Raw genomic sequence first — 22,533 nt, forward strand, 5'->3', positions numbered from 1 at the left:
CCGCCATGTTTTTGTGACCATGGTAACCTACCCAACATGCATTGCGAAGAAACAGAAATGGACCAATCAGGAATACCGGTCAGTGGGGGACGTAGGGTGTGTTCGGAATGGCATTCTAGAATACTATTCATAGGGTGTGTTCGAAATGACATACTATCATACTATTCATTATGGCTGTGTTCGAAATGACATACTAGCATACTATTCATTATGGCTGTGTTCGAAATGACATACTAGAATACTATTCATAGGCTGTGTTCGAAATGGCATTCTAGAATACTATTCATAGGCTGTGTTCGAAATGACATACTAGAATACTATTCATAGGGTGTGTTCGAAATTACATTCTAGAATACTAATCATAGGCTGTGTTCGAAATGACATACTAGAATACTATTCATAGGGTGTGTTCGAAATGACACTCTAGAATACTATTCATACGGTGTGTTCGAAATGGCATTCTAGAATACTATTCATAGGCTGTGTTCGAAATGGCATACTACAATACTATTCATTATGGCTGTGTTCGAAATGACATACTAGAACACTATTCATTATGGCTGTGTTCGAAATGACATACTAGAATACTATTCATAGGGTGTGTTCGAAATGACATACTAGAATACAATTCATAGGGTGTGTTCGAAATGACATTCTAGAATACTATTCATAGGGTGTGTTCGAAATGGCATACTAGAATACTATTCATAGGGTGTGTTCGAAATGACACTCTAGAATACTATTCATAGGGTGTGTTCGAAATGGCATTCTAGAATACTATTCATAGGCTGTGTTCGAAATGGCATACTAGAACACTATTCATTATGGCTGTGTTCGAAATGACATACTAGAATACTATTCATTATGGCTGTGTTCGAAATGTCATACTAGAATACCACTCATAGGTTGTGTTCGAAATGGCATACTAGCATACTACTGATAGTAGGTAGGACGTAGATTTTGAGTATGCAGTGCGTTCACACTGTATAGTATGTGACATTTTTAGTATGCGAGAAATCCAGTATGAATACTAGATTATTCCCAATCTCTGAGTATGCGATGAGACCACACTATTCCACTACTCAATCCCCAAAATGCATTGTGCGTCTCTTCAGTCTTGTCAAACTGCGTCATACAATTACAAACTTGTTATACAGCTGTTGTTTACATGATCCGAGAGCCTGGAGACTGAAAGCTCGCAATAAACATAGTTTTTTGCACATATTTGAGTGTGCAGATGCTGCTTTTTTGCACTCTATTTGATACTCTTCAGCTGCAGCACCCCAGCTAAGTCTGATCACGGATGAGCAGTGGTATTTTCACTATTTGGGGAATTTACATGGTGAAATGCATTCTTAGCAGTGGCGGGCGGTGCATTTCACACCTAGGCCTTCAGTGATGTCCGACACATTCCTACCTGAATTATTCTACCTCTTAATACCATCGTTATGACGCCATGGCTCTAGAAACTAGACAGAAACACAGTATAACCGGGCGTTGCATCACCTTAACATAGTCAGACAAGTACAACAGAGTTATATTAATATTTCCGAAGCATTTTTAATCAATAAATCCGCATTTACAATGAAGAGTGTTAAACTAACATCTTTAAGATCGCTACATTACCCACGTCTGTCGTCTCGTCCACCATAATAGCGACAAAGGGTGCCTTTTTAATCTCCATTTTGATCTCTTCTCCCATATCACTTCAGCAATAGCAAAAATCAGGTCGTTTTGTATTTTGCCTGACGTCCCAGTAAACACTTTGTTTGTGGACAGGTGGTAATGTAAATCTGGGTTGTTTTCAGCCAGAAAAGAAAGAAGCTCAACGTAGTTTCCGTAGTTATTGTTTACCCAAAAACAGGACACAATCGATCAGTATTATCGATCAGTCAACGAAAGCTTTCGTTGTGGCGCTCCGTTTCCCTGCGCACTTTCAAAAGTTTCACATCTACCGGCATAGTTACCCATCTCAATAGTGAATATCAATAGTGCGTATCAATAGTGCGTATCAATAGTGCGTATCCAATCAAAAGACGTGCTGGGTGCTGACATCATTGAGCCTTACAGCAGGCGCGGTTGTTGCTTTTGCTCGCATCTACGTAGGTTTACTAGGTACGCCACAGGTTTTCTCGTTCCAACGTTAAGTTACAGGTCGAATTCGCGGCACCGTTTAATGTGCAGGCGGGCAGATTTTGGAGCCCCCTAGCAACACATTTTGATTGGATAAAAGCTCTAACATAAAGGCCAGCCCTCCAAATCTCAATCGGAGACTGGAAGCAGCGCAACCAAGAGGAAAGCTATGAAATGAAGAGAATAGACTATGGGGAATCATTAATACATATTTGTGGAAAAAATATATTAAAATAAAATGTATATTCTGATGATGTTTAGGCCAGCAGAGAAGGCCTTGCTGGCCCTGACGGCACACCACTGATTCTTAGACATGACTACGTTGTCATGATTACAAAGATGCCACTTGAAATGCATAAAATCCAGTGTCTTACACACACACACACACACACACACACACACACACACACACACACACACACGTTCACGAATGGTCCCAATATTGTAGCTTCAGAAGGAACAAGTTGGTTTTTATTGTGCTTGCTGTAGCAAGCCGCACTACATGTTATTGCTCATATATATTTATTTGAATCCTGTTCTTTTACCAACTGCTAAGACAACAATAAAAGCTAGTTACTTTAGCTAGCTAAAGATATTGGCCTCCAAATCATTTTACAACTTGTTTAGCTATTATGTTCTGACGTGAGTATGTAGTATGCAGTATGCTAGTATGCCATTTCGAACACAGCCATACTCTTGGACACCAGTGGAGGGCAGTATACTATCATTTAACTCAGAGGTTTGTACAATGAGGGAGAGGGCCCTACATAAATGAGGGACCCTGTTCCCCTTAGCTTAGTAAGCATTATGTTAAAAGCACTCTGTATCCCTGTAGACTCTGTGTCTCTGTCTAGACACTAGGCCATATTTTAGTTGCAAATGTGGGTTCTATTGTAACAGCGTTTTTATGAGATGCCGGCGACTGGGCTGAGTGGTTGTTTTATAATGGCAAAGAGGGCAAATGTGACTCTGTGGTAATTACTTCACAATTACACTGCAAAGGGGATCAGCTCTATAGGATTAGCAATTACCTATAAAACCATGCAGTTAACAGTCTTAGAGGCTATGTACACAATCCACTGTACTATACTGCACAGATAGTCAACTAGGGTTGTCATATTGCACAAAAAGTATTTTTTCACATTATTTTAAAGTGTCACAGTTTGCAGGCTTGAAAATGTACATGTTTGTGCCTCAGCACTAGCTGCCATACAATCCGTCCGGACTGTCCTGGGCCCAGAACTTAGGCCTTTTCTGTGTTCAGGGCCTTGACGGCCCTGTGGTAGAAGCAGTCCTTCAGTCTGTTTGTCTTAGCGGCCGGGGTCCTGTACCTCCTGTTCGAGGGCAGCTTGACAAAGTGTACGTGCCCAGGGTGGGTCGGGTCCTTGGAGATCTTGGAGGCCCTCCTGAGACAGCGTGTTTTGTACAGCTCCTCCAGAGAGGGGAGGGGGGCGCCGGTGATCTTCTGTGCTGTTCTCACGACTCTCTGTAGACTCTCTGTAGCTCGTTTCTCTCCGCTGTTGTGCAGCTGTGGAACCAGTTGGAGATGCCGAAGGTGAGGATGCTCTCCACTGCGCCGTGGTAGAAGGCCACCAGTATCTCCTGCTTGTTGTGTTGTTTCCTGAGGCATCTCAGGGTGTATAGCCGCTGTTGTGCCCTCTTGATGGTGCCTTTAGTGTTGTCCTTCCAGGCCAGGTCATCCCGCATGTTGTGTCCCAGGAATCGGAGGGTTGAGACTCTCTCCACGCTCTCTCCGTCGATGAGCAGGGGCTGGATCTCTGACTTTTTCCTCCTGAAGTCTACGATGAATTCCTGGGTCTTTGACTTGTTTAGCAGCAGGTTGTTAACCTTGCACAGCTTGCTCAGTTGCTCTACCTCATCCCTGTACGCCGCCTCGTCCCCCCCCGAGATACATCCCACCACGGTGGTGTCGTCTGCAAACTTTACGATGTAGTTGCTGGGGTGGATGGGGGTGAAGTCGTGGGTGTAGAGGTTGTAGAGGATGGGGCTTAGCACGCAGCCCTGGGGTGACCCAGTGCTGAGGCTGAGGGCTGTGGAGGTGTGGGGGCCCACCCGCACCCTCTGGGGGCGGTCGGTCAGGAAGTCCTTGATCCACGCACATATAGAGTGTGATAGACCCAGGTCTAGTAGTTTGGTCACTAGCCTGTCTGGAAGGATGGTGTTGAAGGCGGAGCTGAAGTCCACGAAGAGCAGTCTCGCGTAGCTGTTTCCCCTCTCCAGGTGGGATAGAGTGGCGTGGAGAGTCGTCGCTATGGCGTCCTCTGTGGACCTGTGGGCTCTGTAGGCGAACTGGTATGGATCCAGGTTTTTCCGTCCCCAGTACAAATCATGTTGTATTTTGTCTAAATTTGGACAAATACTGATTCCATTAGTGTTTTCCATGTGGTAAGGCAGAGGTACCGTATAACCACACACATACCAACCCACTTCAGTGTCTGATCACAGGATTACCTCTGGTCTCGTTTCATGATTAGCTACTGCAATTGTAAGGACCTTCTTTTTAATATTCATTCATTAGAATAACAGCATCTTGATATGAAAGGTGTGTGTGTGTGTGTGTGTGTGTGTGTGTTGCCAAGGAGTGGCAAGCTGGTGGTTTAGTACGGTGATGGGACATCAGATTCAACTTCAGAGATTCTTTCGTTTTATCCACCAACTAGAAACTTCTCTTACTCTTCAACCTACCTGACTGTACACTGGCATTCCCTTTAAAAAAAATATATATATATATATATTTATTTTCCCCATTTAGCCCACCAATGATGAAGCCACACAGACAAGCGCACAATAAGTCTGTAAGTGGTCACTTCACTTGAGTGATTTCCCCAATGAGACACGAGGCAGTTTGTTTGTAGTGCTCTAAGAAGCGAGAGGACTGCGGTCCGTAATGTGGTGGATAGACCGTCTCTGCCCCATTCTATCCAGCTGACATGTCTCAAATGCATTACTGGTTAACGGAAACATTCAAGTGCACTGCATAGAAGTCAAACAATGCAGTCGTGTTCACATGGATCGTTTTTTTATCGGCTCATCTGCAGAATGTTAGAGACTTCCTCGCTGGGTGTTTCATGCAGAGATATTTGATTTCGGAATCTGAATCTGAATCAGAATCAGAATTGCCTCTGTGGTTTTATGACCTTGGAAATTCATGGGTCCATCCATTAGATACACATCCTGCCTTGGACTGTAGTAGGCCTATGCTGTTGTATATACCAATTGTGTCTAGTCTACCCAAATCAAAATCATGTACAGTTGCTTACATCACTCCTTGTCATTATAGGTCTCCCAAAGCAGTCTTGTTCCACAGATCCAGATGTATTTGTTACTGCTGAATCGAAACATGCAAGCCTGGAGAGTCAGAGTGGATGTTTCTTGCACAGATGTATCTTGTGCGCTCTTTTGTGCTTTAATAACCCTATGCTCAACGAACATGTGGGGTCGAGAAAGGACCCCCCGCCCCTCTCCACAGTGACCCCCCCCCCCCCCCCCCGCCCCTCTCCACAGTGACCTGGCAGCGCAACACGGTGAGCGTGTGCGAGATGCGTGGAGCGCGTTCAAGGTAAAACACGGGCGGGTAGACCACCACGTCTTAGGACTTGCGCGTCAGTTGAAAGCCAGCGTGCATTTTTAAACAACCGATTGCGATGTTTATAGCCTAAATGTTATTGTTTTATTATTTTAGTCTAAGAATATGTGATAGAATAGAATATTGTCTATTGGACAACCTAATTTGTAACTGCATGCATGGACAAGCGACCAAAACGGATTGTCACCTGTGAAATAAAAATGTAGCGGGATCTCCGGTGGACCGGCACTGGAGCAAGAGCAGGTAAATCCTCCACATTTCACCTGAGGAAATGTGACATCAGAATGAGAACACATTGCGTATATATTGCGTGTATACAGTAATAATAAAATAAATAATTTTGCCATTTAGCTGACGCTTTTATCCAAAGCGACTTACAATTACGAATTACAGGGACATTCCCCCTGGAGTAACTGAGGGCTAAGTGCCTTACCCAAGGGCACACTAGTAGTACACAGTACATGATTAACTAGTTGTCTAGATTAGGAGAGTACACCACCTCGCAGAGCATGCACTTTGCGCAGTATTCTCACCTTGTCTGATTGTGTGTGTGTGTGTGTGTGTGTGTGTGTGTGTGTGTGTGTGTGTGTGTGTGTGTGTGTGTGTGTCTGTGTGTCTGTGTGTGTGTGTGTGTGTGTGTGTGAGTGTGAGTGTGAGTGTGAGTGTGAGTGTGAGTGTGTCTGTGTCTGTGTCTGTGTCTGTGTCTGTGTCTGTGTCTGTGTCTGTGTCTGTGTCTGTGTCTGTGTCTGTGTCTGTGTCTGTGTCTGCGTGTGCGTGTGCGTCTGCGTCTGCGTCTGCGTCTGCGTCTGCGCGTGCGTGTGTGTGTGTGTGTGTGTGTGTGTGTGTGTGACTGTGACTGTGACTGTGTACTGTGTACAGACTGTTGCACTAAAGGGTCAAACAGGTATTTGGACAGACCACCACCTTACAAGTCCATCACAATGGATCAGCACAGAAGGCTGTAGGTAGGCGTGTAGGGGATTGATAGTTGCACATTTATTAGGTTGCATCTTTGCTTTGTACAAGTATACGGTTTGTAGTCTAATTTAAGAAGAGTTAGTTAGTGCAAGTCAAGTGCAATTTCTCCAATAGTGATTTTTGGTTTTGTAAACGACAGGTGGTAAAATAACACTAAATGGAAACGTGATCGATACAAATACAATGGAAAAGTGTGTTCTGCTTGATTTTGTGTTTTGGTGGGTAAATATGTAAGAGTATGGTATTGATTTACAGCACGAGAACAGGCTGTATTGAAAGCCTCAGGCGTTATTGTGGGAGGAGATGCTTGACATAGTTACAGGCTTTGAGGCTGTGTTTCTCTCCCACGCTCCTGTGGGAACCCCACCACTGCAGTCCTCAGAGGTCTGACAAGGAAAATATCTCTATGCATTTAATGAGCTGTGTGTGTGTGTGTGTGTGTGTGTGTGTGTGTGTGTGTGTGTGTGTGTGAGTGGGGGTGTGAGTGGGGGTGTGTGTGTGTGAGTGTGTGAGTGTGAGTGTGAGTGTGAGTGGGGGTGTGTGTGTGTGTGAGTGTGAGTGTGTGTGAGTGTGAGTGTGAGTGGGTGTGTGTGTGTGTGAGAGTGTGTGTGTGTGAGAGAGAGAGAGAGAGAGAGAGAGAGAGAGTGAGTATGTGTGTGTGTGTGTGTGTGTGTGTAGCCAGATTCAGTACCATATGACATACACGTCTGTACATCTTTATCATCATTCTACTAATCACACCTGTCATGATTAGTTTACAGTAGCTGACCTTATGTGCGATTTTATTTGACTACATCAACTTGCTGTGTGAATGTTTCTTAGTGAGTTGTGATATAATGTTTCCATTGTGAATAAAGGTGTCGTTCATTTTGTCCCCATTAAACTCTTTTAGCTTCTTCACCAGTCATTATTAATGGATTTGCAATGTGCATGTGTTAGGCTATAATTTTATTATAGGTTGTTTTTCTCTTATTTTAATATTTTACCATCCAGCCCAAAATAAATGTTTAATATTAATTTTGCAAGGCTTGCCACACTTACATAAGAACTAACTCAGAAAGGCCTATCAAGTGCACAAGTGAGAGAGGCAGATGGTGCGGAAACAAATAGGAAACAAGGAGAGTTTGAAATGCTTAAAAGAGAGAAGGGGAAATGGATACAAATAGCAGACAGACAGCGGGCAGATGAAAGCCAAAATGAGGAGGGAGAAATGAAGAAGGGAGAGAGAGGAGAGGGCAAGAGATGAGAGAGAGAGAGAAGATAAACTGGATGCCTTGTAGAGTGCATGAGAGAGACGGAGAGACAGAGAGATGGGAGGCAGAAAGAACAAGGTAATGAGAGAAGGGTGTGACTTTGATTTGTGTTGGAACTCTGCCCCTCTTTCATATGATTTGTGCATGTATTCTCTACTGGAGTGCTTTGGTTGTGGATGGAGGGTGACGTCTCGACAGGCAGAGAGAGACACATTCATTATGGCAGGAGTGTTGTCGGCAGAGAGGCGTCACTCTCTTCTCTCTTCTCTCTTCTCTCTTCTCTCTCCTCTCCTCTCTTCTCTCTGTCTCCTTGTAGCCAGGAGGCCAATTGGTCTTCTAATTGCCTCCTTCTCTAGATACGTAAGTCACCTCATCATTTTAGCCAAGCGGCTCTCTGTCCAGCATCCCTCATCTTCTCCCTTGCCATACACACACACACACACACACACACACACACACACACACACACACACACACACACACACACACACACACACACCATACACACATACTTCCTTTGTAGTCCCTCATATTTGAGGACATCAATCAGACTTTGTGTGTACGTAGGCGACCGAGGAGCCCAATCCTGGATGCACAAGTTGGGGACATGCCACAGTTGGGACATGTTGTAGAGCTCGGCAGGGCGCGTTGGAGGGTTACATTTTACATTTACGTTTTAACTATTTAGCAGATGCTTTTATCCAAAGCGATTTACAAATAGAGATTACAGGGACAGAGATTCTCCCTGGTGTAACTTAGGGCTAAGTGCACACTAGTGCTGGTGTGGGGGGGGGGGGGTGTTGGCCTGATCATGTTTGCCTTTTCTGTCCACAAGCTGTTTATAACGGAATGAATGGAACACTTCTGCACTTTATCCAAAGCGCTTTACAACGGCCTCTCATTCACACATTCACACACACATTCACACACCAATGGCGGCAAGCTACCATGCAAGGTGCCGGCCGGCCCCGCTCACTGGGAGCAATTTGGGGTTCAGTGTCTTGCCCAGCATTTGAGCATGGCACTGTCACATGGCACATGGCACTGTCAGGCTTCCAAGAAGCTTTGGATTTCAGCATCAAGGACACTTTGACATGTGGCCAGCCGGTCGCCGATCTGCCAACCTTGGGATCATTAGACGGCGGCTCTACCTCCTGCGCCACAGCCGGCCCATTCTAAGCTGGACCACCACTTTCAAATGCTGGTAGGCAGCAGATGCATGGCACTGTCAGGCTACACGCTTCTGGTCCAAGAAGCTTTTGGATCTCAGCATCATTGGCGTCAAACCAATTCTCATTTATTTTGCTTCACAAGACGATTGTGTGTGTGCAGCAGCGTTGGTGACAACAGCCTTACAATCCTCCCAGTGCTTATGGACGGAAGGGAAGGGTCGGCATCTGGGATAGGCACTTCGTGAGCTTAGAATGATAAGGTTCTATCTCCGTTTAGGGCAGTTCAGAGATATTGAGCGTCAAAGTTTTTACATTCCATTATGTTTTGTGAGTTGGAACCTTTGTATTTTATGAATTACTAACTCAAAAATGTCAACATTTTAAAAAATAACACCACACAGGCATTAATAAACACCTAATGGATCAGATTATGTAAAAAAACTCAATTTTGACAAAAATGGAGATAGAACCTTATAATTCTAACGTCACGACTTGTTCAAGGATGATGTGTAGCTGTCGGGAATTCTTTGCAACTGCTTTTTTTTATTTTTTTTTATGTTTTTGTCATGGAAAAGACTAGTCTAAGATCTGTCCAGCAGTTCATGTTCATGTTCCTCTTCCAGAAGAAGAAGAAGGTGAATCCTCCTTTTGCAACCCTCCTGAGAGAGTCGAGTTTACAACTTTACAACACCCGTGCAACAACTGCTGTTTCTGTCTCAGGACATACAAACACACACACACACACACACACACACACACACACACACACACACACTCACCACCTCTCCTCTTTTTTTCTGTCTGTCTCTCTCCACTTAGCTCAAGTTTAAATGGCTATTTTGGTTCCATATTTCTGTAAAAGCTCTGCTATAAATAATTCACTTATCAGGACAACACAAAGGCCCGCTGTGGATGGGTTTATTTCAGAATTTCGAACAGAACATCTGACGATTGTGACGGTTGGACAGTTCCCCTGAAAAATAAAAATAACTATGGTATCTACTAAACTACTAAAAAAGCAAAGGGTGGCTACTTTGAAGAATCTAAAATATAAAACCTATTCTGGTTTGTTTAACACTTTTGGTTTACTACATAATTCCATATGTGTTCTTTCATAGGTCTTCATGATGTTTTCAGTAGTAATCTACAATGTAGAAAAGAATAGATAAATAAAGACAAACCATTGAATGAGAAGGTGTGTCCAAACGTTTGACTGGTACTGTGCTTCCTGCAGCCAGGCTCTCCAGGTTAGCGCTGCGTCTCTAACGGCTGCTTAGCACCATTACCAAATGAGCAAAGATATTTATGACCTGGAAACAAATGATAATTAGATTAGAGCATAAAAAGAATGGAAAGGGCTGTAGCACACAGAATGAGTGGCTGTAAAAAATCCCAGACAGATGGCAAATTAGCCAATCACGGTAGAGCAGGCCCATGGCCCCCTGGTTTGCCCTGGTGAAGGTCAGAGCACTGGACCACGGGCACGGGCTAAATGACTCAAATGTTATGCCGTGGAGTTAATGAGTTTAAGCTGTGGCGTTAGAGTTTGTGTGTGTGTGTGTGTGTGTGTGTACAGTATCAAACATTTGGACACACCTTCTCATTCAATGGTTTTTCTTTATTTATATCTTATTTTCTACATTGTAGATTACTACTGAAAACATAAAAACTATGAAAGAACACATATGGAATTATGTAGTAAACAAAAAAGAAGTGTTAAACAAACCAGAATATGTTTTATATTTTAGATTCTTCAAAGTAGCCACGTTTTGCACACACACACACACACACACACACACACACACACACACACACACACACACACTGTGTGTGCAGTGACTAGTAGAGAGAAGAAGTAGACCTAGATGAGACCCTTGCACTGCTCTCTGTCGGGTGTTAACGGGTGCTCTGTCTCTATTTTAGAGGCTCTCACCGTGTAGTTCTGTGGCGTTAGGGTTGCTGTGTCATGTGTCAACAATCTAGCCTTCAACACCAAGAAGACCAAGGAAGTCATTGTGGATTACAGGGAAACCAGATGCTGCAAACACCCCCCCATTGACATAAATGGAGCACTAGGCTCTATTGCACTTTGGATAGATGCCAAACTGCGTTTCGTTGTCTTTGTACACATACTCTGTCAATGACAAATAAATTTAATCTAGTCTAATGTAACGTGACGGATAATATCAGGACAGCCTCTGTAGCTCGCAGTACATTGACACTTGTGACAGTATATTAGGATGCAGTGAGTATCATATCATATGGGATCTTTGGTGGTAATGTATGCCAAAAACAGGATAAATGAGTGTAACTCACTGTATATAAAACTCATAGTTTACATTGACTGTCCATGTATTAATATGTGTGTGTGTGGGGGGGGGGGGGGGTTAAGTCCCTTTCCCAGTGAGTGTGTGTGTCTCTCTCTTTATACATGTGTTCACCGCCCGTGTGTATAATGTGTTTAGTAGCAATGCGTTGTTTGTGTTGCTTTCTCAAGGAACTGTGATGGAGGCTGGTCAGCCTGGGGGCCTGTGTTTTGCTTTGGTGCATATGAGGCTTGGTTGTGAACATGGGGGTTGCTGGGGTGTGCTGTCTCACTGGGGCGCTCACTCAGATGGAGGGTTAAGCCAGACACACCTACCGGTCTGTGCTTATCCTGTGGGAACACACTGTTCTGTGTTGTTTCCATGTCGTGAGGTTAGAATGATAAGGTTCTATCTCCATTTTTGGTCAAAATTTAGTTTTTTTACATAATCTGATCCATTAGGTGTTTATTAATGCCTGTGTGGTGTTATTTTTTAAATGTTGACATTTTTTAGTTAGTAATTCATAAAATACAAAGGTTCCATCTCACAAAACATAATGGAATGTAAAAACGTTGACGCTCAATATCTCTGAACTGCCCTAAACGGAGATAGAACCTTCAACCTCATTCTAAGCTCACGATGTGCCAGCGTCCTTTTGAGAGTCAAACAGTCGTGCCGTTATACACAATTTTGGTGTGTTGGTTGTCATTCACCATGTGTTCGTGTCTTGTTCGTTCAGTTTCCAAAGCTGTCATTGGGGTTGATTGTAAATGCTACTCTGTGTTCGGGGTTTTGCTGTCATGAATAATATCGTCTGTAGGCCCGGGGCTGCAGTGTGTTTTGCTGTGGTATTGTGATGGGTTGCTGTGATTGGGGAAAGTGACTAGTGACAATTCTAGGGATGTTGGAGGAGGTCCATAGGTTGTTAAAAAAGAAATGTTGCCCTCTATCCACTGTATCTCTCAGTATGATAGAGTTTGCAGTACTGAGACATCTACTGCCCCCCAGCACTGCGTCTCCTGAAGACACCCGCTTTTCCCCTCTACTGTGTCCCCTAAAAACTTCTATTGCCCCCCTTGTACTGTTTCTCTGTTTCTCCAGTGTCTAATTATTAAAAAATAAAAAATAAAACTAGGTTTAGAAGAAGGTGATAGAAGAAGGTTTTTCCTTCTATCAACGGCCCCGGGCTCGAGCTGGATTACTCTTCCTGCTACGACTGGTGGATTGATGATTCACTTGCTTAGTATTCAAATGTATTGATTGTAAGTCGCTTTGGAATAAGGCGTCTGCTAAATGCCAAAAATGTAAAAATGTAAATGTACTACAGTATAATACACCACTGTAAAACTATTGTTGAACGCCACACAGTGAAAGATGATTAAGATAGAGTACAATACAACAGTGCAAGTGCACAGTACGACTAACGTCACACGGCGCTCCCTCGGTATTCCTCCCGCCTCTACTGTCGTCCTCGCAACCATTTTTCATCTTGACAGCCTGTTACATCAGGCTCTCTCAAAGGAATACGATAATTCTGTTCCACTGCCAATCATCTTTCACCTCCAGCGCTTTTGAACAGTAAATGTAAAAATGGCCTACGTTTTGAATACGATGTAGCTGCTGTGTCTAATGATAGAAAAGATCTTAGCCTACCTAAACCCCTGATGAATTTTAAGATCTTTGCGTTAAAAATAACTAAATACAACTAAATATCAGGGAGAACTGAAGGGAACATGTCTGCTTTCCGTGTAGAATCCCCTCTGAGTATCCTACCTTCCATCTTCCTGCATACCCATATATATCCTTCCATGTCCGTCTTTATGGCGCTGGGTCTAGCCCTCTCTCTAGTCCACTAAAGGCCCCACCAGAGTCGGACACGCAGCTTGCTTACACAGCACATTTGTTGTTGTCAATGCTTGTAATGCCACACTATCAAGTGTGCTTAGGAGACACTCTATTATGCTGAAAATTCAATGATTATTAAACAAATGTATGTCAGGATAAGGTGAGTGTGCTTATGTTCATTGTGGACTCATATAGAGACGCTAAAAGGGCTTACCGATACTCAACACCAGTTTAATCAAGTAAATGGCTCTATAAAAAGATGCTGTAGTTAGTAGATCTATGGACATACATTTGAAAAAGATACACATTAAAGCACACATTAGTGCCATGCCACCAAAAAGAAACAGATGAGAATCAGCCAGCTCCTTCATGCTGACCCCAGTTCTTCCTTCATGATTAATTACCACAACCCCCAGCAATGCAAACTTTCTCTCTCTCTGTCCCGTATGTTCACAATTTCCCATCCCTTCTTCGTCGTATGGGTTGTTGTTTTCCTCTCCACTCCACCAGGCTCGGGGCCGAGGGGGCTACCCTTCTACCACCCCGAGACCTGGTTGAGGGTTAGAGGGTCATCCCTGACAATATGACAATCAGACCATGTTTCAATGTCTCTTGTTTAAGATTCTCAGACAAAATTCAGTGACAGCCCTCAGCACAAGTCAGCAGACTAAGGAGTAAGGAAGTGTTACTGTCGCCAGCCTGGTGGCTCCACAGATTCCCTCCTCTTTGTTGATTAGACCTTCTTACTGTATAGGACCTTCTGTGTGATGCTATATGAATTGAATAGTCTGATTGAGATAATTGCTCTCCTCTGTGCTGGCCGGAAGTGATTAAACACAATTATCTGGAGCTCCGGGGCTCCCATGTGAGCCTGCTCAACTTCCAGGGGACTTCGGACTAATTCGGGAGCGATCTCCAGAGTCCAGATGCACCTGGGTTCAACACTACCTAGAGCTAGACTGCTTCCAACGATACGCCTGAGGAACGGTCGGCATTAATGACTGGTCTGGTAGCTGCTAAGAAAATGATTCTATTGGATTGGAAATCACCTCCACCTCCCTGCTTCCAGAAATGGCTCAACGAATGAATGAGTATCATGCAAATGGAGAGAATACGCTTCTACAACTCTAAAGGTCCCAATAGATATTTGAACATATGGGGTCCAATTATTGATATATTGAAAAATGTAAAGAATTGTTGATTATATCCTGTAGTGATGCAAGCCTGTACTCTTTTTTTAATTTTATTTTTTTACTTTTTTATTTGACTTGTAATGTTTAGTTGTATCCTTGTAATACCTGACGATGTTGCATTTCGGGAATTGCTTGGAACCAAATCATACTAGACATGTATGCCTGGCAGCTTGTTGTTTGTTTGTTAGTTTGTTTGTTTGTTTGTCTTGTGTATACAACTGAAAAACTGAAAATAAAACACTACCTAGAGCTGCCGCGTGGGAGGGGGCCGAGCATGCCAACGGTCCACTGACAGGTCATCAGCATGGAAGGCTTGTTGTTCGACTGGAATGGGAGTGAATGTGGAGAACAGTTGCCTTGGCCTTGCCTTGTGCTGCAGTGCTTTCTGCAGTCTAGAGTTTATGAAACACAGGATAAGATGTTGATTTCCTTTGTGCAGGTACATACTCATCTGCATTGATCTGCCATTTTTAAATCGAGCCATTTACCCCCAACAGAGAGCATTTGTTCCCTTCACTTAAAGATAGGCATGATATGATATCCCCCCCCCTATGGTGAGACCGTCCCATCTGTCGACAGCATAGTAAAGATCATCTGGAAGGCCACAGAGGAGGACAAACACGGTCGTGAGGGGAACAGGAGACGGTACAGAGGGATCTGGAGAGGTTGATGCGAGACATTGTAGTGGAAAAAAAACACAACCCAGCTCTCTCTCCCAGGGGCATCTTGTTTACCTGTGCAGCATTATTGCCTTTCTCCCACTCCCCTCCCTCCCTCCCTCTGCTTTTCCATCCCTCACTCACTCTCACTCTCCCACACTCACTCATGCATCCACTTTCCCTGGGCTCTGCAATATAGACAGTTATGGCCACAAGGCATTGATTATAGAGAACTTGTGACGTTAGAATTATAAGGTTCTATCTTCATTTTTGGTCAAAATTGAGTTTTTTACATAATCTGATCCATTAGGTGTTTATTAATGCCTGTGTGGTGTTATTTTTAAAATGTTGACATTTTTGAGTTAGTAATTCATAAAATACAAAGGTTCCATCTCACAGAACATAATGGAATGTAAAAACGTTGACGCTCAATATCTCTGAACTGCCCTAAACGGAGATAGAACCTTATCATTCTAAACGGAGATAGAACCTTATCATTCTAAGCTCACGACATGTCTTGTTTGGAGAGAGTCTCGTCAACAACACCTCTTTCTCCAGAACCTCTGTCCTCCTCCTGTGTGTGTGTGTGTGTGTGTGTGTGTGTGTGTGTGTGTGTGTGTGTGTGTGTGTGTGTGTGTGTGTGTGTGCGCGCGTGTGTGTGTGTGTGTGTATTCATCTATCTGCCTCTCAATTGAGTTGGATCAACATCCCTGATGATCTCCCTTTATTGACATTAGACAACTCCTTATGTTTTTCCAGTGCTGGAATTTAAGCTCTTTGTACGTATGTTTCTCTTGTTATCAAAAAACCCAAGACCTGTGCTAGTGAAACTGTTAGCTGTTGTATGCGTTGGTTTACACGTTGACTGTCACCAACATGGTGTGTCACACTTCAACACTACTGCATCTGTGCCCTCATTAATCTAGACCCTTGTAGCCAGGTTGCCATGACAACGACAACCGGGGGAAAATGGGGTCCATCAGTCAACCAAACGTCCTGTTTTTTAGAGTAGTGCAAAAAACTGGGTCTCTCCGATGGCGTTAATTATAAAGCTTTTGTTTCCTGTGTTGGAAATGTATTTGATGGGCACCTGTAACAGCAGGTGATAGTACAAGCCCAAGCCAGTGTGTGACAGTTATTTTATACATGTAATGGTTGGATAGTCTTGGTAGATTCCATGAATCAATTGATTTCCCTCAACAGCCTTCTAGTCAGTGCTTAGGAATTGTGTCATGGACATCCCCACTGATAATCCTGGTGTTGTCAATACAGCAGCAAGTCGTGAGCTTAGAATGATAAGGTTCTATCTCCGTTTAGAATGATAAGGTTCTATCTCCGTTTAGAATGATAAGGTTCTATCTCCGTTTAGAATGATAAGGTTCTATCTCCGTTTAGGGCAGTTCAGAGATATTGAACGTCAACGTTTTTACATTCCATTATGTTTTGTGAGATGCAACCTTTGTATTTGATTAATTACTAACTCAAAAATGTCAACATTTTAAAAATAACACCACACAGGCATTAATAAACACCTAATGGATCGGATTATGTAAAAAAAAAAACTAAATTTTGACAAAAATGGAGATAGAACGTTGTAATTCTAACGTCACGAGATTTGAATCTAATCTCTTTTATTTGCCGAAGTCCTCTATCAGATTGGACTTTAAGTACTTCATATCTCCAAAGACTTTTCGTCCTATTGACACCCAACACCTTTTCCATCGACACACAATAATTGTTCTACTAACGCACAATTCTCTTTTTCTTTCTGGTACACAAACAGGCTGCTCAGTCACACTGTAATACATGACTCATAGACTGACCAATGGGGTGACTTTGTTTCTGACACTTCCGGTGACGTTGACTCAGGGTGTGTGTGATATTGTAGCTTTGCTGCCTAGTGATGAGTCATCATGGCCATACCATAAACATTGCAGAGGTTGATGTGTTAAGACGCAGTTCTCATGTTCTTGTTCTAGTTTGGGTTTGTTGTTGGTGTGTCACCATGTTGTTATACAGTTCAAGTAAATCGATCCACTACTATGGCAGTGATGGAATTGATTGAAAAAATATCCACAAAAATTGAAAGTAAAGATTATACTGTAGGGATATTCATAGATCTAAAGAAGGCATTTGATACTATTGATCATAGATTATTAATAAGAAAACTTGATAGATATGGAATTAGAGGGATAGCAAATTTATGGATTAGAAACTATCTTGATAATAGACACCAGTATGTACAAATAAACAATGATAAATCTGAACTGCTAAGGGTCACATGTGGGGTCCCACAAGGTTCAGTGCTGGGTCCAAAGCTGTTTATTTTATACATCAATGATATTTGCAATGTGTCCAAGTTGTTAAATTTTGTTTTGATTGCAGATGATACACATTTATTTTGTTCTGGCAAAGATTTGGAGCAGCTTCTGGATACAGTGGAAAACGGAACTAAAAACTATAAAACGATGATTTGACACAAACAAGTTGTCATTGAACTTAGAAAAAACTAAACTTATGATATTTGGAAATCGAAAAATAAATAGTCAAGTACAAATCAAGATAGATAATGTTGAAATTGAAAGAGTTTATGAAAACACATTTTTGGGAGTTGTTATAGACCACAAACTATGTTGGAAAACACACATAAACTACTTAAAGACTAAAATATCAAAGTCTATTGCAATACTGCATAAAACGAAAGACATACTTAATCCAAATTCATTACACATATTGTACCGTTCTCTAATAGTTCCATACATAACTTACTGTGTGGAAGTGTGGGGAAACACATACAAAACAATCACAAATCCAATTTATTTACTACAGAAAAGAGCTATACGAATTATAAACAGAGCTGCCTATCAAGAACCAACTAACAAATTATTCATAAACACCTATGATCTCAAATTTAAAGAACTGGTGGACTTCAAAATTATACAAAGTAATGTATAAAGTAAAAAATAAGATGCTTCCAGACTGTATCCAGAGACTATTTCAAGTTAGACAGAGTAATTATGAACTCAGAGGAATATGTATGTTTATGAAAACAAAGATTAGAACAAATGCAAAACAAAGATGTATAACAGTTAAAGGAGTTAATTTATGGAATACTTTTGAAAAGGAAATGAAAATGTGTAGTACACTAAAAGGATTTTAAAAATTATTTAAAAATAAGATGATTAACAAGTATAAAACAGAGGTTTAAATATAGTTTTTGTTTGGTATTTTTTGAACTTTTTGTTGACATGCGTAAGTGAAATTTTGTTTATAAAAGTTTCAATGTTTTGATTATGCATTCATGGGGGGACATGCATACATGTAACAAGGGTAGGCGCAATAAGCCACGGCTTCAGCCTACACCTTTTTGGTCCTGGTGTTTTAAATTGTGACTGTGTACATTTTCTTATATCTGTATTGTAAATTGTATAGGGGACCAAAATAAACATTCTCAATCAATCAATCAAAGTAGCGCACATAATACAGTACCAAAGCCATACCCTGACTGTGAATCTGCCAGAGACCCATGATGTAGTTTTCAGATCCATTGTACTATATGCTGTAGGTGCCTCTGGAGTACTTACAGCCATTTGGTGAATTTACGGCTCAAATTATTTGACATTGATTATGATGCCAAGATGATGATGCCATAGTTGATCAAAACCAATTTGAAAGTTTCTGAGTGTTATTTGTGTGGATCTAGAGCACAGTTGATTGCCTGTATGTGTGACTACCTAACTTCATCCAATTACAGTGGGATGCAAAAATGTGGGCACCCCCGGTTTAAATGTCTTACAATTAATCTCCAAGTGATTGAAAGCAAACCTGAACACTAAAGGCTACAAAGTTAAACATGACACCTTTCTGCAAATTTTAAAGCAAGGTTTATTGCTTGAGTTTTTAAATGATAAAAAAGGAAAAGGGCCCATATGGTAATCAGGTATATGTGACAGATTGAATATTGCATCTACATAGCACCTGTTCCCTCCACAGGTAGAGCATCTGTGTCTGCTTACATCAGTGTGTGTCTTATGTGTGTAACTTGACTTTTCAAGTTGTAAACGTCCTGAAAACAGAATCCTACTGTGTTTTAATATCTTAGTTTCCGGTGGTTCTCATCTCATCTCATCTTCTCCTGTCTGTCTTCCTGTAGGACTTCCACTGACCTCTTTGTCATCCCTTCTTGTGGCTGCACCATGGGAGCCTACGACTTCTGTCCCGGCTGCTACGCATGAGGCCGGCGTGAGAGGTCGCCATGGAGACCGACAGCTACACCACGACCTTGGGCACAGGCGGCAGCGGCGACTGGGCCGGGACGTTGGCGACCGTGGGAGCCCTGGAGGAGGGTAGCGGCGGGGGTAGCCAGGGGTCGGTAGGCTCCTCCTCCTCCACCCCAGCCTGGTACGTCCCCTACCCCCTGGGCTTCCAGGTATCCCTGACCGCCTTCCTCACGCTGGAGCTCGTCCTCGGCTTCAGCAGCAACCTGACCGTGCTGGCGCTCTACTGCTCCCAGCGCAACCTGGTCGACTCGGTCAGCAACGCGGTCACGGTCAACCTGCACGTCGTCGACGCGGCGGTGTGCGCGCTGTGCCTGCCCCTGACCCTGGCGCTGGTGCTGCTGCCGCCGGGCCCCGGCCTGCCGCTGCTTTGCCTCTTCCACGAGGCCGGCGTCACCTTCGCCGGCGTCGCCACCGCCGTCAACGTCCTGGTCGTCAGCGTGGACCGCTACGACATCTCCGTGCGGCCCGCGAACCGTCTGCTGACCCCGCGGAGGGCCGCGCTGCTGTTGGCCGCGGTCTGGGTTACATCCGTAGCTGTTTTCTTCATCCCTTTCCTGGAGGTGGAGTTTTTCTCCAGACCGGTGGTGGAGAGTGAGAGTGGGCAGCCCAGCCCCGCCTCCACCTCCTCCTCCACCTCCCCTCCTGCCACCACCACCACCACCACACTGGTACCGGTGTGGCATAACCGAACGCTGCTCTGTGTGGGCAGGCATGGCTACCACACGGGCCTCGGCGTGTACTACCACCTGCTGTTGCAGGTGCCCATCTTCTTCGCCACCGTGGCGGTCATGATGTTCACCTACTCGCGCATCCTGCGGGCTCTGAACATCCGCATCGGCTCGCATATTAAGAGCCAGCGCTTCAGGTTCAGGGGCCCCTCCTCCTGCAGGGGGGGGCGCCGTAAGAGGCAGAAGAAGAAGAAGAAGAAGGCGGCGGCGGGGGGGCGTGAGGGGGTGATAGAAGGTGCAGAAGAGCAGTGCTGCTCCTCCAACACCACGACCAAGCATCTCTCCCACCCTCCTCTCATTCCCTCCCTCTCCACCACCTCTCCCACCCCCACCCCCACCCCCACCTCCCCCCCGCCCGTGTCCCCCACAGCCCCCTTGGTCAGCTCGGAGGGTGCCGCCGCCCCTGTCCCCGCCACCTTGGGCGTCCAAGCCTCGGTGTCGGCCATCATCGCCCTGCGGCGGGCGGTGAGGCGCCACCGGGACCGGCGGAGGCGCCAACGCCGGGTGTTCAAGATGTCCCTCCTCATCGTCTCCACCTTCCTGGGCTGCTGGCTTCCTCTGTCCGTGGCCAACATGTTGATCCTGGCCCTGGGCCCCAGCGACACCCTGGTCAGCCTGCGCCTCTGGTTTCTGGCGCTGGCCTACGGCACCACTGTGGTCCACCCGCTGCTCTACGCCTTCACCAGGCAGAAGCTGCGCCGCGCCCTGAGGGCCAAGGTCAAGAAGAGGGTGGTGTCGTTGCTGCAGGTGGACCCCTCTCCGGGGGGCACCGTCATCATACACAACTCCTGGGTGGAGCCCCGGAAGGGGGGGAGGAAGGGGAGGCTGGAGACCAGCGATGCCACCGACCGCTGCCTAGCAGAGCCCCTGTGAGACCGGAGCTGACTGCGTGTGTGTGTGTGTTGTGTCACTAACTGGACACCAGACCGGAGCAAAGGGACCGGTGCAGAAGGACTTGTTGCAAAGGGTCACAGGTGTTTTCTTTTTTTTCTTCTTTTTTTTTATTTTTTATATTCTATATTATTTTCTATATTTTCATATATTATATCACATATATTTCATTTTATTGACAGATACAGTAGAGATTTAGACAGGAAGGATGGGTGAGAGAGAGAGAGGAGGGATGACATGCAGGATATGTCCCCGGCCGGAATCGAATCGGGGACCCTGCGGTTACATGGTCAACGCTTAACCCCCTACGCCACCTAAGCGCCCCCCCCACAGGTGTTTTCTTGATAAAACTCGCCTGCTCATTATGTAGGTTCTTGTTAATGCAAAATATCTGCTGTAGGCAGATCCACCTTTGAGAAATGCTACAAACACAACCCGTGAAGAGAAAACCGATGCTTAATCTAGCAACGTCTCGTGCAGCAGGGGAAGTTTAATATGCCTGTGTTCTCAACCGCCTCAACTACCTAAACTCTGCCTCTGATACTACAACATTCCTTCTGACAGAAAACAAAGAATGCACGACAAAGACATCTTTCAAATACTGTAGTCTCTGTTTACAAATAGAAAACATGTACATGTATGTACATGTATATATATCATTGAATGCACTCACTGAGGTGCTTGCGTAACTGCTCTCAATAAGTGTCTGTTTAGCCAGCAAATGCCACCCACTCCAAGCACTCCAAGGCAGCTTCCAAGGCAACATTGGCACACAATACTGACCCTATTGGATCTAACTAATATTACCCATGCCTTAGTTCTGTTGAGAATGATGAGGTACTGAATGTTATTTATTCTGAATGAGAATGTGAGTACAGTATGTACATTATATATGGTATGGCATCATTTAAGATGTAACTATGTACAAATGTATGCGTATATTATTATGTATCTATGAGAGAGAGAAAGAGAAATAGAGAAATGTTCACAAGAAACATGTTTCTACACTATATTAGAGTGTTGCGTTGGATAGTTACTGACCAACACATGACAGGAATGTAAAAATATGTACCGTATGTATAAACCGCCACATAGCTCTTAAGTACACCAATCACTCTTTCACACAAGTTATAATCATATATTTATATATTTATTCCAGACTGTACATATTAAATAGACATTGTAACTTATTCAAAGTTATTTCTACCTTTTCTATTGGTCATTTGTTTGGAGACTCAGAGATAAGGTTTAGGAGGATCTTATCAATCCCTGTGCCAAACCAAACCATCGCCTCTGCATGTAAGAATGATGGGTCCATCCAACTTCCTGTTGTCAACTTCCTGTTGGAAGGAGAAACAGTTTGTCACTTTGTAACACAGGTAGGTTTGTAGAATGTTGAAATTGTCCAATCCCATGTCAGAGTCTTCTGTGCTGCACTGAGGCGTCTTGTGGATTAATTGCTAAAGGTGTATGTACACACAAATCTGA

The 22,533-nt window shown here is 43.9% G+C and overlaps 1 protein-coding gene across 1 annotated transcript; it reads left to right on the forward strand.

The window, feature by feature from the left end:
• Positions 1-19,401: 19,401 nt before the first annotated feature.
• On the forward strand, positions 19,402-21,027 carry LOC308170921 (G-protein coupled receptor 22-like; the record flags this gene model as incomplete). Its single annotated transcript, XM_080545775.1, has 1 exon — positions 19,402-21,027. The coding sequence occupies one exon, from the start codon at positions 19,402-19,404 to the stop codon at positions 21,025-21,027; it is 1,626 nt and encodes a 541-aa protein (XP_080401901.1).
• Between the last annotated feature and the right edge of the window lie 1,506 nt (positions 21,028-22,533).

This window comes from Nansenia antarctica (genome assembly GCF_963989245.1).
Source record: "Nansenia antarctica genome assembly, chromosome: 15".
In the NCBI taxonomy this organism is placed as follows: Eukaryota; Metazoa; Chordata; class Actinopteri; order Argentiniformes; family Microstomatidae; genus Nansenia; species Nansenia antarctica.